The 14,522-nt window shown below is 67.8% G+C and overlaps 7 protein-coding genes across 7 annotated transcripts in view; 3 read left to right on the forward strand and 4 right to left on the reverse strand.

The window, feature by feature from the left end:
• The window catches only part of FA09DRAFT_328732 (tyrosine tRNA ligase), a 2,230-nt gene extending 1,778 nt beyond the window's left edge, over window positions 1-452 (forward strand). Inside the window, exon 4 of the mRNA XM_025741889.1 lies at window positions 68-452. Within this exon, the coding sequence (XP_025599600.1) occupies window positions 68-251 (184 nt within the window). The 3' untranslated portion in view covers window positions 252-452. The remainder of the gene's footprint in view (window positions 1-67) is intronic.
• On the reverse strand, window positions 346-4,216 carry FA09DRAFT_342781 (ATP-NAD kinase; the record flags this gene model as incomplete). The annotated part of the gene is made up of 7 exons (XM_025744558.1): window positions 3,256-4,216; window positions 3,040-3,181; window positions 2,701-2,983; window positions 2,448-2,642; window positions 2,028-2,397; window positions 1,705-1,971; window positions 346-1,643 (listed from the first exon to the last, which is right to left on the reverse strand). Exons 1-7 carry the CDS (start codon window positions 4,073-4,075, stop codon window positions 346-348), a joined length of 3,375 nt encoding a protein of 1,124 aa, XP_025599601.1. The 5' UTR covers window positions 4,076-4,216.
• A 423-nt stretch (window positions 4,217-4,639) lies between these two features.
• FA09DRAFT_316579 (peroxysomal citrate synthase) lies at window positions 4,640-6,801 on the reverse strand (the record flags this gene model as incomplete). The annotated part of the gene is made up of 8 exons (XM_025740846.1): window positions 4,640-4,810; window positions 4,884-4,996; window positions 5,060-5,482; window positions 5,601-5,658; window positions 5,713-5,783; window positions 5,839-5,902; window positions 5,965-6,394; window positions 6,605-6,801. 8 exons carry the CDS (start codon window positions 6,799-6,801, stop codon window positions 4,640-4,642), a joined length of 1,527 nt encoding a protein of 508 aa, XP_025599602.1.
• A 1,067-nt stretch (window positions 6,802-7,868) lies between these two features.
• FA09DRAFT_337464 (putative ser/thr protein phosphatase 2A regulatory subunit A) lies at window positions 7,869-10,203 on the forward strand (the record flags this gene model as incomplete). Its single annotated transcript, XM_025743998.1, has 7 exons — window positions 7,869-8,183; window positions 8,378-8,638; window positions 8,699-8,935; window positions 9,015-9,129; window positions 9,186-9,431; window positions 9,495-9,832; window positions 9,898-10,203. 7 exons carry the CDS (start codon window positions 7,869-7,871, stop codon window positions 10,201-10,203), a joined length of 1,818 nt encoding a protein of 605 aa, XP_025599603.1.
• Window positions 10,204-10,422: 219 nt separating this feature from the next.
• Window positions 10,423-11,555, reverse strand: FA09DRAFT_328734 (hypothetical protein). The gene is made up of 3 exons (XM_025741890.1): window positions 11,243-11,555; window positions 10,959-11,090; window positions 10,423-10,886 (listed from the first exon to the last, which is right to left on the reverse strand). Exons 1-3 carry the CDS (start codon window positions 11,505-11,507, stop codon window positions 10,438-10,440), a joined length of 846 nt encoding a protein of 281 aa, XP_025599604.1. The 5' UTR covers window positions 11,508-11,555; the 3' UTR covers window positions 10,423-10,437.
• A 101-nt stretch (window positions 11,556-11,656) lies between these two features.
• FA09DRAFT_328736 (HIT-like protein) lies at window positions 11,657-13,734 on the forward strand. Its single transcript, XM_025741891.1, has 6 exons — window positions 11,657-11,915; window positions 12,022-12,164; window positions 12,387-12,515; window positions 12,587-12,622; window positions 12,679-12,771; window positions 12,835-13,734. The coding sequence occupies exons 1-6, from the start codon at window positions 11,729-11,731 to the stop codon at window positions 13,567-13,569; spliced, it is 1,323 nt and encodes a 440-aa protein (XP_025599605.1). The 5' UTR covers window positions 11,657-11,728; the 3' UTR covers window positions 13,570-13,734.
• Window positions 13,655-14,420, reverse strand: FA09DRAFT_359368 (hypothetical protein). Its single transcript, XM_025745098.1, has 3 exons — window positions 14,062-14,420; window positions 13,866-13,952; window positions 13,655-13,785 (listed from the first exon to the last, which is right to left on the reverse strand). The coding sequence occupies exons 1-3, from the start codon at window positions 14,397-14,399 to the stop codon at window positions 13,722-13,724; spliced, it is 489 nt and encodes a 162-aa protein (XP_025599606.1). The 5' UTR covers window positions 14,400-14,420; the 3' UTR covers window positions 13,655-13,721.
• Window positions 14,421-14,522: the final 102 nt, after the last annotated feature.

The raw sequence follows: 14,522 nt of genomic DNA on the forward strand, positions 1-14,522 counted from the left end.
GTGTGCGCGCTTGCGAAAGACATGCTCATCCCCCTAATCCCCTCCTGCGCCCCAGTCAACCCGCGCAACCCAAAGCTGGCACATCTCGTGCCCAAGTCCGAGGGCGGCACGGGCCCCGAGCACGACGGCTCCGACGCGGCGGCACAGATGGAGGGCGATGCGCTCGCCGAGGGCGTCGCGCGGTTGGCCGTCGAGGAGGGCGCGGGGCCGAAGCCGTGAGAATCCAAAAAGACGCACCCGCCATTGCCTAGACACTGTGCGATGCAAAGCGTGCCCCCATCACACAGTGAGCCGGGGGGCGGGCATGGTCTGGATTGCGCAAGCCTAGAGCGGAGAGAAGGCAGACTAGTACTCTCCCTCAATCTCGCTGTCCGACTCGTCGAGGCCGCGCACGATGAGCGCTGTGCCGCCGCCGCCGCCGCCGCCGCCGCCGCCGCCGCCGCCGCCGCCCGAGCCTGCAGGCTGCGAGCGGTGCGGCTTCGGCGTGACTTCGTCGCGCGAGGCACGGCGCGATCGCGACTCGCGGTGTCCTGTCCTGCGTCTCGAGCTGCCGCTGCCGCTGGCCGCCGCCGCCGCCGCCAGCTCCGGCTCAACGCTGCTCTGCGGCGGACTCTTGGCAGAAGGATGCAGCGCCTCGGTGGCGCCGCGCAGCACGGCCGCCGCACGACTGAGCTTCTCGTTGCCCGGCGTGCTGGCCATGTCGTCCGTGTCGGCCTGCAGCTTGGCCGCGGCAGCTGTGGCGCCGTCGTCGAGCGATGCGTGAGACGTGCGGCGCGACGCTTCATCGGCCGCACTCTCCTCGCCGCGAGGCGGCTGCGGGTCGTCGAGGCGGAAGTCGGCGTGCGCCAGGTGGCGCTCGCTGATGGCGCGCGGCGGCTGCGGCGGGCCGGCCAGGCCAAAGCGATCCGGACTGTCGAGCAGCGAGTGTCCGCGCTTGGGCTGAATGACGCCGTGCTGGTAGGAGGCCTGCTGGCTCGACTCCTCGCTGCCCGGCGACGACTTCTTGCCATCGTCGCTGCCATTCGCAGAGCGCGAGGCCTTGGTCAAGGGCGCCAGGCCTGCGCGTGCCGCCAGATTCTCGTGCGAGGCCTGGTGGCTCGCGGGCGCAGAGCTGTGGTGGTGGGAGCGCGACGAGAGTCCGGAGGAGGAGTGATGGTGCCGCGGCCGCTTCTCGCCAGAGACGGGGCGCCGCACAGAGTGCCGCCGCGAGTGCAGGCCGTTTGGCGGCGCAGAGCCCGGCGGGTCGGGGTCGGGACTGTTGGTGCGCGTCGCCGTGTTGCTCGTGTCGTCGATGTCAAACGCCTCGGACTCGGTGGCGTCGTCTTCGTCGTCATCGTCCTCGTCGTCAAGCTCCACACACGGCGAGGGCGCCGGCTTCTTCGAGGACTGCGCTTGCTCTTCTGCTCCAGGCTTGTCCGCCGAACTGCGCTTCTCGTCCTTCTTCGTGCCGGGCCGAGACTCGCCGTCGCGGCTCGGCGAGCCTTCGTCGCGCGCCTCTTCCACGACGACAAACGACTTCTGCCGCTGCCGCTCGTTCCACTTGAGCGTGCGCGAGATGGACTCGAACCAGTCGACGGACTGGTTCTCGGCGCAGATCGTCGGGAAGGGGTATCGCGAGGCCGTGACCTTGATGTGGTCGCCCTCTGAGACACGAGCAGTCTGTCAGCGGGAGTGTGAGAGCGTTGCGCGCCCGCGGCTACTCACGCTTCAGCTCCACTCTGCCTCTGCCATCGAAGCTGGCCCATGCCGTGCTGCGCGAGTTGTAGGGCACGGCAATGCGCAGCTCCATGCTGTCGGGCAAGAGCATTGGCCGGAAGGAGAGCGTGTGCGGGCAGATCGGGCTGATGAGGATGGCAGGAATTTCGGGATGCACGAGCGATCCGCCGGCTGAGAGCGAGTAGGCTGTGGAGCCAGTCGGAGTCGAGATGCAGAGGCCGTCCGCCTGGGCAGTCGTCATGTGATGTTCGTCGCCTGCGCAAGGAGACGTGAGCAGTTGCACGGTGCCTGAGTCGTCTATCGACACTCACCGAACACCTCCAGCAGGCTGACATACGGGCTCGGTCCGCGATCGACGACCAGGTCGTTGAGCACCTCGAACGTCTCGACAGGTCGAGTGCTGAAGCACATGACCTCCTTGTCCTTGCGCGCACAGCCCGAGTCCTTGCTCTCCGCCTCTGCAGCTTCAGCCGTCGTAGCGCGCTGCTCTTCTTCGGAGGCAGGCCCGCCGCCGCCCTCGGTGTAGCGGCCGCGCAAGTCTCGACCGGTGGGCATCTGACCCTCGATGCGGTCCCAGCCGCCCTGGGCGATGGAGCGCATGATGATCTCGCCCGTCTTGCCAGACTTGATGGCACGTCTGCGCTTGCGGTCCGCCGTGGTGGAAGATGGCAATGTGGCCCGCTGCGGCATGTCAGCACGACGCCATCGCTCGCACCACTGTGCAGACTCACGTAGACCGTCGCAGTGAAACGCATGCGCAGATTCACGCGCACGCCATTGTCCAGCGCCGAGCGCATCACGTCGGCGTAGTGCGCAAAGTCGAAGTTGGTCAGGAAGCCGAGCGAGCCGAGAGCGAAGGGCATGACTGGCGGCACGATGCGCTGGAAGAGCCAGGAGCAGAAGAGCACAGTGCCGTCGCCGCCGAGCTGTGCGGAGGCGAAATTGTCAGCGCTGACGAGGGCATGAGCATCGACGCAGACTCGCCGTGACGACAAAGTCGAAGAGATGCGGCGTGCGACTGCACATGTCGCTCGTCCAGTAGCGCAGCTGGCCCTCTTCCTTGCCACTGCTGCCCGACCACGAGCCATCGACGCTGCTACTGCTCGAGCTCGGCCCTGCCGCATCGGCCTCCTTGCCCGGGGCGCCTGAGAACGTGGAAGGGCGGCGCGAGTGCTGCCGCGGCACCGGCTCAAAGAGACGCGGATGGTCGCGCTTGATGCCCTCTGCATCGAAGCGCTTCGAGTTGCGCAGCTGCGAATCGACGTAGCTGATGCAGGATGTCAGGCGCTGCACCAGCCGGCGAGGCGCAGGCATGCGACTCACACGACCAGACCAGTATCGCGCCCGTTGCGCGGCGTCGTCATCAGCCAGATGGCGAGCTCGCGCGTGAGGGTGATGAGGTGGTTGTCGCGCGCCTTGGTGATGATCAGGATCGACTGGATCGTAGACTTGACGCGAGCGCGGCCTGCAGGAAGACGTCTCAGCTGGCCAGTCCCGCATGGCAGCGTCTCCGGCGCTCTGCGACGCTGCACCACTCACCAAGCTGCTTGCTCATCTCCCGCACGCCCACGGCCGTCTCGGCAAGCTGCCGCGTCAAGCTGCGCACGCGGTCATCCTCGCTGTCGCCCTCCTCGTCGTAGCTGCTGCCGCTGCCCGAGACCGTGTAGCTGCCGTCGCTGCTGCCCTGCTCGTCGCTGCTGTGGCTATGCTCCTCGTCTCCACTCTCTGGTGCCGCAGCGCCGCGCGGGCCGCGATGGCTCGGGTCGCGGCGGTGGCTGCGCGGACGGCGCTTCTCCTTCTGCCGCCGGCCGTCTTCTGTGCCGGAGGAAGAGGGCGAGCCTGCATCCTCCTCAGACTCGGCAGCCGTCGAGCTCTTTGGCACGTGCGAGCGCTCGGCGTGCTCCGTGCCAAAGTAGCCCGCCGCTGCGGCCGCTGCTGGCCCAGCCTTGTCCGAGGGCGGAGGGCGCGAGCGGCGACGATGCTGGGCGTGTGTGCCGCGCGGAGAAGGCGGCGTGTGCTGGTGCTGCGCCGCCTGCTGCTGCTTGCGTGCGGCGCCGACGGCCGAGTCGAGGTGCGAGTGCACGAAGCACGGACTGGCCATGGCGGCCGGCGTCGCTTCTGCGCCGCCTGGCACGCCAAAGACAGACGAGGCGCCGGGCGTGAAGGCCGGCCGGGCGGCGCGAGCGCCCGTCGGCGCAGCGTCGGCATCGAGCGTCTGCTGTGCGGCCGAGCCGAAGGACAGGGCTGCGCCGCCGCTGGACGACAGCTGCGGCGCGGGCGCCACCGTCGCACTGCCGGCGCTGCTCTTGCCGGGGTTCAGCAGCCCGTCGAGCGCGCCCGCAGATGGCGAGGAGGACATGGCGGCGCCGTGGCGCACGTCTGCGAGGGACTGGCGGTGGAGCGACGGCGAGGCGATGGAGCGGCGGGCGGCTAGTGCTGAGGTGGACAAGCAAGAGGACGGTGACGGGTCTAGGGTCGGGATGCAGGCGGAGAGGGAGCGGTCATGCAAGTTCGCGGGCCGGCATGCCGCGAGGAGCCGACTCGTCAGCCAGCCCAGCCCAGCATCTCATGCAGCGACAGCCTTGGCTTCGCGCGCGGCGGCGCGGCACGTCAGCACCGCTCCGCCGCCGTCGCGGGGTGTGGAGGGCACGCTCTCTCGCCATCAGCATCTCGCCAGCAAGGCCTGCGCCAGCCCATCGCTGTGGCGGCCGCCTCTCGGCCTGCTCACTGCACGGCCTGGCTACTGCGCTCCGGCGCTCTGCACGGTGAAGGGCGATTGTCATTGTCAGAGCGAGAGCGAGAGAAGTCACATCGAGACAGCGCGAGAGGGCGCAGAGGGAAGCGCCGGCGAGACACAAGCAGGGCTCGAGGCCAGACAGAGCATGCGCGTTTCTAGCCTGACTCCTGGGAGCAACGGAAGCGCTCAGAGACGCGGGCCATGGCGACGGCCGTTGTGGTCGACCCAGCTGGCGAGCTTGGAGCGCAGCGTGATGCCGCCGTGCTCTACCACCGACGGCGACGCACTGTCGGGCGCGTCGCGCGCCTCGGTGCGCTCGCCGATGGGCACGTACTCGCGCTCGCCTTCGCCGACGTACTGCGCGGCAAGGGCATGTGTGATGAGTGGTGCGACCAGAGGAGATGTGCGTGCGCTGCTGGAGGAGACGCACCAGCTGCTTCGGCCGCCAGATGCGCTTCTTGGGGTCCAGCATCGACTGTCTCCACGTCGCGAGCCACCCGGAGACGCGCGGCACGGCGAACATGACACAGAAGAGGTCGAGGGCTAGGGCAGAGTGGACGTGGTGAGCCGCACGCTGGATGTAGCACGAAGCACGCCAAGACTCACGCAGGCCAATGGCGTAGTAGATGACGCCCGAGAAGAAGTCGACGTTGGGCGCCAGCTTGCGCTCGATGAAGTAGGGGTCCTTCAGTGCCGCATCGCGCAGCGTGAGGGCCGTGTCGAGCAGAGGGCTGCGGCCCACGACGCTGAACACCTCATCGGCACACTTGCGCACGATGTGAGCACGCGGGTCCGTCGTGCGGTAGACGCGGTGACCGAAGCCGGAGAGCGTGCGCTCCTTGCGCTTCACCTTCTCGAGGTACTCGGGCACATTCTCGGGACTGCCGATCAGCAGCAGCTGACGCACCACTGCCTCGGCGGCTCCGCCGTGGAGCGGGCCGTACAGCGAGGCGACGCCGGCTGCCACGGCGCTGTAGGGGTCGACGAGCGAGCTGGAGACTTGCAGCACGGACGCAGTCGAGGCGTTCACTGCAGCGAAAGGTTAGCAGACGCAAGGCAGTAGCGGGCCACGGATACTCGCTCTCTGCAAGCGGCAATGACGAAGTCAGTACAAGCTCAGATCAGGCTTGGGGCAGTGCCTTCTCACCATGGTCAGCGTGCACCAGCCACAGGCGGTCGATGGCCCTCTCGATGATCGGATTGGGCTAGCGGAGGCGATCAGCGCGGCTGCACGTCGCGATGGCCGTGCGTCCTCTCACCTTGTACTCGCGCTCGTTGAGCTGGTCGAGGCAGTAGAGGAACGTCCCCGCGTAGCTGAGGCCGGACGGCGCTGCATGACGAGGAGGCTGAGTGAAGCTCGCAGCGCAGCAGCAACTTGCACGCACGGCGGTTGAAGGGACGGCCCTGGCGGACGCGGTAGGCGGCCGCAGCAAGGATCGGCGCCTTGCCCTGTATCAAGGCGTTGAGTCAGCACGGTGCCCACTCCGCATGGCTGTGCTCGTGCGGCTCACGATGCAGCGGTAGATCTGCTTGTCCATGAGGCGCAGCGCCGCCTTGTCGCCCTTGGCGGCGTTGGCGTAGATGTTCTGGCCCTGCAGCGAGGGGTTGGCCTCGGGCGCCAGAGCGCCCAGCGCGGCGAACGACGAGGCGAGCACGGACATGGGGTGCGCATTGTCGTTGAAGGAGCTGAGCAGCCGCTCAATGTCGGAGTGCAGGAAGGTGTGGTGCATCACCTCGGCCTCCCACGCCGCCAGCTTGGGCGCCGTGGGCAGCTCGCCGTACACGAGCAGATAGGCGCTCTCCAGGAAGCTCGACTTCTCCGCAAGCACCTCGATCGGGTAGCCGCGGTAGCGCAGGATGCCCTTGCCGCCGTCGATGAAGGTGATGCGCGAAGTGACGGCGGCCGTGTTGCCGAAGGCCGGGTCGCTCACGCGCAGACCACTGCGCAGGGCGGCGTGAGCAATGGCGCACATATCGCCAATGGCTGCAGAGGGCTTTGGCCGCGCATGAGCAGGCATCGCTGCACATCAGCGCCGGCAACTGCTGCTCCAGGCACCTCCACTATGCTCCTCGCCCAGCTTGTGCCTGCCAGAGGCCGCTCGGCGCCAGGCCCATCCACCCACCGCTGCACACGTCCGCCGGCACACTCACCCCGCCGTCTCGTCCTCCTCGCGGTCCTCCTGGCCAAAGATGGCGGCGCGCGGTGCGACCATGCGCGAGAAGGCCGTGGCGGGGATGCTGTTGTGGGTGATGGGCACGTCGTACGTCTTGCCCGTGCGCTCGTCGCGCACGGTGAGCGCCATGCGCGGCGTGAAGCTGCCGCTGCTGCTGCCGTTGCTGTCTGACATGGCTGGCTGCCTGGGATTGGTGGTGGTGGTGTGAAGCGAAGAGGCGCAGCAGCATGGCTTGGCGCAGAAGGAGGTCCGGCCCGGGGCGCCGTCCGCGAACGTCGGCCACCGGCGCCGCCGCGCGTGCCGCATCTCCGCTCTCTCCACAGCGCCACCCGCACGCTGCCGCGCGCTGCCGGCGCGCTCCGAATTCTTGGGCCGTGCGCGGCATGCCCGCCGCCGCCCCAGCCGGCCAGCTCGTCCATCGCTTGCTCTTGGAGCGCATGGCGGCATTGACGGCTTGAGGGACCATCGGCCGTCTCCACCGATCGCTGCTCGGCCTCTGGCTATCTGGAGGGTTTTGCTGCTGTAGCTCTTGGTCCCCTCAGCGGCCGATCGGGCCTGCCCGCGCGGCGCGCCGCACGCCGCGTCTCGAGGGCAGGTGCACCAGCTCCACACGCAGAGCCGGCCTTCGCGCACCTCGGCATGCTCGAGGCAGCAGCGTCTTCAGCCACGTCCTGGCCTGGCACCACATCCGCCCTTTTGAGCTTGACTCCATCTTCTCAGGCAGCCTTCTGCCAGCAGGCCTCGCCCACAATGTGCTGCTCTTCCTCAGCCGCAAGCGCGGCTGTGACAGCTGTGCGCGTGGGAGCAGCGCGCGCGAGGGGCGTGAGCGACGGCGGCCATCTGAGTCGCGCTGGCCTGCCTCTGGCGCTGCAGCTCTCGGCGTGGCGCGCGTCACGCGCGCACGAGCTGCAGGCAGGCACCGTCGCAGCTGCAGCGGGCGCCGCGCCAGCGAGAGCGGAGGCGAGCGTCCCAAGCACGCTCGGCCGGCGCACTGACTGCAACACGCCCGTTGCTGCTGCACGCTGCCTCTGCTCTCCCATCCTCGCCGCCCATCCAAGCGCTGTCGATCCTCCACGCTCCACCCACGCTCCATCACCCGCAGCAGCCCGGCTCGCGCGCCCCGTCTGCCCGCCACATACCCCTTCGTGCGCCGCTCTGCCCGCAGCTGCTGCTGCCTGCTCCCGCCGCACTCCTCTGCCCCGCCCCCTCTCGCCCGTGCCGAGCGCCGCCCGCTGCCCGCCATGGAGTCCGACGAGTCGCTCTACCCGATCGCCATTCTGATCGACGAGCTCAAGTCCGACGACGTCTCGTTGCGGCTCAACGCCATCCACCGCATCAGCACCATTGCCCTTGCGCTCGGCCCGCAGCGCGCGCGCGACGAGCTTGTGCCCTTCCTGCAGGACAGCCTCGACGATGAGGACGAGGTGCTGCTCGCCCTCGCCGAGGAGCTCGGTCCTGCGTTTGCCGAGCACCTCGGCGGCCCGCCGTATGCGCACCTGCTGCTCGGCCCGCTAGAGAATCTGGCGGCGGTGGAGGAGACGGTGGTGCGCGAGAAGGTGAGTCGTGCAGAGAGAGTGGGACGCGCTCGCCGGGCTGCAGTCAGCGTGGCGACGCCGCTTCTCGTCACGTCATGCCGCACGTCTGCGGACGCGCGGCCGCATCCCGACTCCGTTGTCCGTGCGAGCTGTGTGCACGACGGCGTGCTTCCAGCTGCGCTTGCGATGTCCAAAGCTGACGCGCCTGGCATTAGGCGTCCGAGTCGATCACGAAGCTCGCCGCGCTGCTCTCGCCGGCACAGATCGACGAGCACTACCTGCCCGTGCTGCGGCGTCTCTCCGGCGGCGACTGGTTCACGAGCCGCACGTCGGCGACGTCGCTCTTTGCCGCCGTGTACCCGCGCGTCGGCGGGCCCAGCGTGGCGGCCGTGCAGGAGGACCTGCGCAAGATGTTCGCGGCACTCTGCAACGACGACACGCCAATGGTGCGGCGCGCTGCCGCCAGAGATCTCGGAGTAAGTCACGGCTGGGCTGAGTTGCACGGCTCAGCACTGACGGGCATCGGTTGCGCGCAGCCGTTCGCCAAGAACCTGTCCAAGGAGCAGGTCGTCTCCGACATCATCCCGCTCTACCGCAAGCTCTCCTCCGACGACCAGGACAGCGTGCGCCTGCTGACGGTGCAGGACCTGATCGCGATTGCCGAGGTGCTGGACAACGACGAGACGAAGAACTACCTGCTGCCCAGCATCCGCGCCGCCGTGTCGGACAAGAGCTGGCGCGTGCGGTACATGGTCGCCGACCACTTCGTCAAGGTGAGTCTGGCAGCAGCTGGCGAATGCAGAGGGCGCAGCTTCGGGCTGTGGAGGAACCGCCTGCTGACGCGCTGTGCAGCTGGCGACTGCGGTGGGCGAGGATGTGGTGCGCGACGACCTGGTGCAGGCCTTCGTGCAGCTGCTCAAGGACAACGAGGCCGAGGTGCGCACGGCTGGTGCGGGCCAGGTGCCAGGTGAGTCGCAGAGAAGTGCGCGCACAGGAGCCAGAGTGCTAAGCCAGGCTTTGCAGGCTTTGCCAAGCTGGTCGAGACGGATGTGATCCTGGCGCGCCTGCTGCCGTGCGTGCGTGAGCTGTCGACAGACACGAGCCAGCACGTGCGTGCGGCGCTTGCGACGCAGATCTCCGGCCTGGCGCCGCTGCTGGGCAAGGAGGCGACGATCGAGAGCCTGCTGCCGCTCTTCCTGCAGCTGCTCAAGGACGAGTTCCCGGACGTGCGCCTCAACATCATCTCGAAGCTGGAGCAGGTCAACGAGGGTGAGTCGTCTGCTGTCTTGCCGCGATGCACGCGGGCTGCTGATGCGCTCGTTCTGCCTGCAGTGATCGGCATCGACCTGCTCTCGCAGTCGCTGCTCCCTGCCATCGTCGAGCTGGCCGAGGACAAGCAGTGGCGCGTGCGGCAAGCGATCATCGAGTACATTCCCTTGCTGGCCAACCAGCTGGGCGTGAGCTTCTTCGACGAGCAGCTGGCGAACCTGTGCATGTCGTGGCTCGGCGACACGGTGTTCAGCATCCGCGAGGCGGCCACGGTCAATCTCAAGAAGCTGACGGACGTGTTTGGCGTCGAGTGGGCGCGCCAGACGATCATTCCCAAGGTGCTGCAGATGGGCGTGCACCCCAACTACCTCTACCGCATGACGACCATCTTCGCCATCACGGTGAGTTGTGCTGCCGGAGTGCCACGTACGTGTGCCGCCGTGGCTCACGCCTGCGCCTGCTCCAGACCATGGCGCCGTCGCTGAACGCGGCCGCCATTACCGAGGCGGTGCTGGACACGGTGGTGCCCATGGTCGACGACCCGATCCCGAACATCCGCTTCAACGTCGCCAAGGCGTTCGAGGTGCTCGCCAGTGTGCTGCAGCAGAGCGACGCCGGGCGCAGCGTCGTCGCGGCACGCATTGTGCCCGGCCTCGAGAAGCTCAAGGAGGACTCGGACGCAGACGTGCGCTTCTTTGCCATGAAGGCACTGCAGGCCATCGAGGCGTCCAACAATGGCGCCGCACCGACGGGACAGGGCATGAACGCATGAGAGGGGGGCGCTGGAATTAGACTTGGTTGCACAAGAGAGCGGAGAGGCGCTTGGCGATGTGCTCGGGCCCGAGCGCCTGAGGAGGCTACTACCAGCTGCGCGATGCATCCCTCGCACTGGTGGGCGGGAGAGTGCGCCTCTGCAGCCCCAGCTGGTGCGATGCAAGCACCAGAGCACAGGGAAGGGCCTTTTGCATGTCTATCGCATTTACCAGCACGCCCCCCCCCCCCCCATTCACACCTTGACAGCGCCTGCGCCTCGCTCCTCCACCGAAGAGGCACGCAGTTCGCCGTGCAGCTCGGCCAGGCGCTTCTCCAGCTCGCGCTCGCGCTCGCCCAGCTTGCGCGCGTACTCGTCGTCCGAGATCTTGCGCACGGGCAGCAGGCGCGAGAGACTGGCGCGCGAATACCACGGCTCGTCGTGCTGCGCCTCGGGTGAGGGTGCTGCGGGCATGGCGTCGGGCTGTGCTGGTGCGGCAAGAGGACGCGAGGGCGCCGCTGCAGACGCGACACTGCCAGACGGCGAAGCGCCGCTGGACACTTCGCTCTGCTCGCTCTCGGAGCGCGTCTTGGCGTACACCCAGCCACTGGCTGCCATGACCTCGTTGAGCAGCAGCTGGCCTCCTCCAAACGCAGCGGCGAACGTCAAGGCAGCACGTGGCACGCCGTGCATCGCGCCTCGAGCTGTGCGTATCTCCTGGCATCAGTCATGGAGCAGAGGAGAGCATGCTGGCACATGAGATGCCAGAAACTCACATCGGTACATGCTTACGACGGGCCCGAGCAGCAGACCGGAGAGCGCGCTCTGGGGCACGCCGCCGAGATGCCGTGCCTCGGCACTGGTCACGCTGCCGCCGAGCTGCGGCACAACGACGAGCTCTCGCAGTGCTGACAGAGGGCTCGTGTAAGTGTTTGCGCAGCGAGCTCCTCTTGTGCCGAGCCAGGTTGCTCGAAGAGGCTGGCACTCATCGCTGCGCCAGCGTCTCCATCGCGCGCCCCACCCTCTGCGTGCTCGCCTGCCCTTCTCCTCTGCCACGCACCAAAGTACGGGAATGCGACTGGGAACATGCCCATGAGTGTGCGTGTGCCCACCAGTGCTGCTGGCTGTCCAATCGCGACGGCGCGCAGCGCGAGGACGGCCGCGCAGCCGATGGACAGCGCGGGCGCATCGACGACGACGCGCACGGCGGGCGAGGCGCGGCGCGCGGCGAGCAGCTGCTCGATGCCGATGCGCTGGCTCTGTGCGGCTGGTGCGGCAGAGGAGGACGCGGCACTGCTGCTGCTGCTGCTTGCGACGGCCGACATGGCGAGGCTGCGGGCGGTGGGCGACTCGCGAGGCGAGGGAGGATGAGGGTGCGGTGCAGGAAGAAGCGCCGGCAGCGCCGCGGAACTGGCAGGTGGAGGCGCCGCGACACGCCTGCGCCTCTCCAGCATGGCCCACGCCTCGCTTCCCACCACCACCTCGCCCTCGTCGCCCGTCACACCCACATCCGCCCACGCTGTCGCTCGCCGCGCGTCTCCTCCGCATGGCCTCGGGCGCGCCGCCCGCGTGGCCGCCGGGCCCCAGCGGCGCGTGGAACCAGGCGCTGGCCGTCATGGCGGCGCACCCCAAGCCCGAGACGCTGCCGCCCGACGTCTACCTGCGCCACGACGAGCACACCCTCACCATCTACGACGGATACCCAAAGGCCAAATATCACTTTCTCATCCTGCGTGAGTGGACGCAGTGGCGCCCAGCTGCGGCGTCGTGGTGCCGAGCAACCCAGGACGCTGCGCTGACGCCGCGCTCGTCTTGCTCCTGCTTCTCGCATTCGTGCAGCACGCATGCCCTTCAAGTTCGAGAAGGACTTCACAAAGGACGGAGAGCCGGGGCAGCCAAAGAACATTGACAGCATCATGGCGCTCATGCGCACAGACAACGCCCTCGACGTGCTCGAGCGCCTGGCAGCGGCGGCAGAGGAGGTGAGCAGAGCGGGCGGTGCGGCAAGGAGGGCCATGTCAGGCTTGAGCATGCACGCTCCTCGATGCAGATGCGTGGCGCAAGCTAGAGTACTCAGAGATGTGGTGCAGACACGTGCTCTTCGCAAGCTCCTTGGCGCGACTTCACTGTCATTCGCAGCCTCGGGACGGCGGCGACAGGGAGCGCACTGGGAAGCACTGGTCGCTGACTCCCTTCACCCGCAGCTCAAGCCGATGATCAAGGACGAGATGCGCCAGACGCCGCTGCCGGGCGGCACGGAGCCGGCAGGCGTGCACTGGAACATCCAGGCGGGCTTCCACGCGCTGCCGAGCATGGCACACTTGCATCTGCATGTGAGTTGCTGCTGGGCGAGTTCAGGATGCGCTGCAGCTACGGCCACTGATGCACACATGCACACGCACAGGTCATGAGCGCCGACCTCATCTCGCCCTGCCTCAAGGTGAGCACTCGTAGGCTGGCACGAGCACCAGTCAAGCTCACGTCTGCCGCGCTCAGAACAAGAAACACTACAATTCCTTCAATCCGCGCGGGGGCTTCTGGCTCGATCTGTACGAGACGATCGAGCTCGCCAGGCGCGGCGAGCACACGGTGTGTCTCCATCTTGCCTGTTTCGTCTCAGCGTGCCTCAGCTGACTGGTCTCGCCCGTGCAGCTGCGCAAGCCCAACGGCATGGCGCACTTCAAGCACGAGCGCGACAACGCCCCGCTGCTCTCGATCTACACGGGCGCGACGATCAAGAACATGCCGACGCTCAAGACGCACCTGCAGGAGATGTGGGAGAAGCAGATGCACAAGCGGGCAGAACGGCTGCGCCTGACGGGCACGCAGGATCATCCCGAAAAGGCCGAGCAGCGCGCATTGGGCCGCGAGGGCGTCAAGAATCCGTGGACGCGCATTCCGAGGGAGGACTACGACCCGGACAGCCCCAAGTCGTACGACCACCTGACGGGCAAGCGCAAGAGGGCGGCGGAGAAGGAGGCAAAGTCGATAAGCGTGCTGGAGGCGGACAAGTGGGCACTGTACCCGGGCGGCAAGGGCAGGAAGAGCGCAAGCGAGACGTCGGAGACGGAGAGTGAGGACGATGGAGTGCCGCGCGAGCCTGCCACCAAGTCCAAGGGCAAGGGCAAGGCTGAGCAGCATAACGAGCCGCCGCAGCCGGCCAAGCAGTACGACGCACCACCGCACGTGGCGAAGCAGTACGACGAGCCGCCGCACGCGCAACGCAGCAGCGACAACGACTTTGCGGCGTCGAAGTGGATCAGCGAGGCGGAGGCGCATGACGTGCTGCCCCGAGCGCCGCGCGGCAAGGCCAAGGCCAAGCAGCCTGAGTACGCCGAGCCGCTGCACTCGCAAGACGCTGGCGCATCGGGCGACAAGTTCGTGTGAGGCGCTCCTGGCTTCGTTCTTGCATCTACATACCAGCACATCACTCTCTGAGCATCACGCCTTGCGCCGCGCTGCATTCTGTCTCCCCTCGCTGTTCGTCCCACGTCCTCATGTCACGATTCGAGCTATGAGCCGCTGTAATTGCACGCCCTTCACTTCTCGCCCGCCCTCCGCACGCCGCGCACCCGGATGCCCTTCTGCACACGCGGGCCCCATCTGTCGGAGCAGCACGACGGGATCAGCTTGTTGCCGCCTGGTTTGGCCTGGAGCCAAGCTCAGCTCTCAGGCTAACTCACCCGCGCACTCGCTTCGGCTTCTTGCCCTGCGGGAACGACGCCGGGTCCTCGCCGGCGCGCAGCTTGTTCAAGGACCAGAGCAGATATCTGTGTACAGGCACGCGGAATGAGTATGTGCTGTTGGGCTACCATTGCACAAGCTTATTTGCCCTGGCCACCGCCGCCGCCGCCGCTGCTGCTGCTGCCGCCCACTCACCTCCGCATCTGCACAGTCACACCCGCCTCCTTGAGCTGCTTCGGCTGCACATCGAGCTTCAGTGCCGCCTCGCCTGCCGCATCCGGCGCAGCAGCGGCAGACTGCTGCGAGAGGAGCGCGACAAGCTTGGCGTCGCCGCTCAGGTCGGGCCGCGACGGCGGGCGCGCGATGGCGGCGAGGAAGGCGGCGGGCGAGAGCTGCGGCGACTGCGGCGGCGATGCGACTGGCCGCACTGCCGCTGCTGCTGCTGCTGCCTGCGACGAAGAGGCACCGCTGGCGAATGTGCGTGCGTAAGGCCGCAGGGGTGCGCGCAGGGCGCTGAGGAGGTGCTGGCTCATGGTGGGCGAGAGATGAGGGAGCTGAGGGGGGAAGAAGCGCGGCTGAGGCTTGGCAGCAGGGCCAGAGATGCGCTCCCACGCGCGTGGCACGTGACGCGCGAGCCTAGGTGGCCTCTCGCGGCC

The sequence above is a fragment of the Tilletiopsis washingtonensis genome (genome assembly GCF_003144115.1).
Source record: "Tilletiopsis washingtonensis strain MCA 4186 unplaced genomic scaffold FA09scaffold_6, whole genome shotgun sequence".
NCBI lineage: Eukaryota > Fungi > Basidiomycota > Exobasidiomycetes > Entylomatales > Tilletiopsis > Tilletiopsis washingtonensis.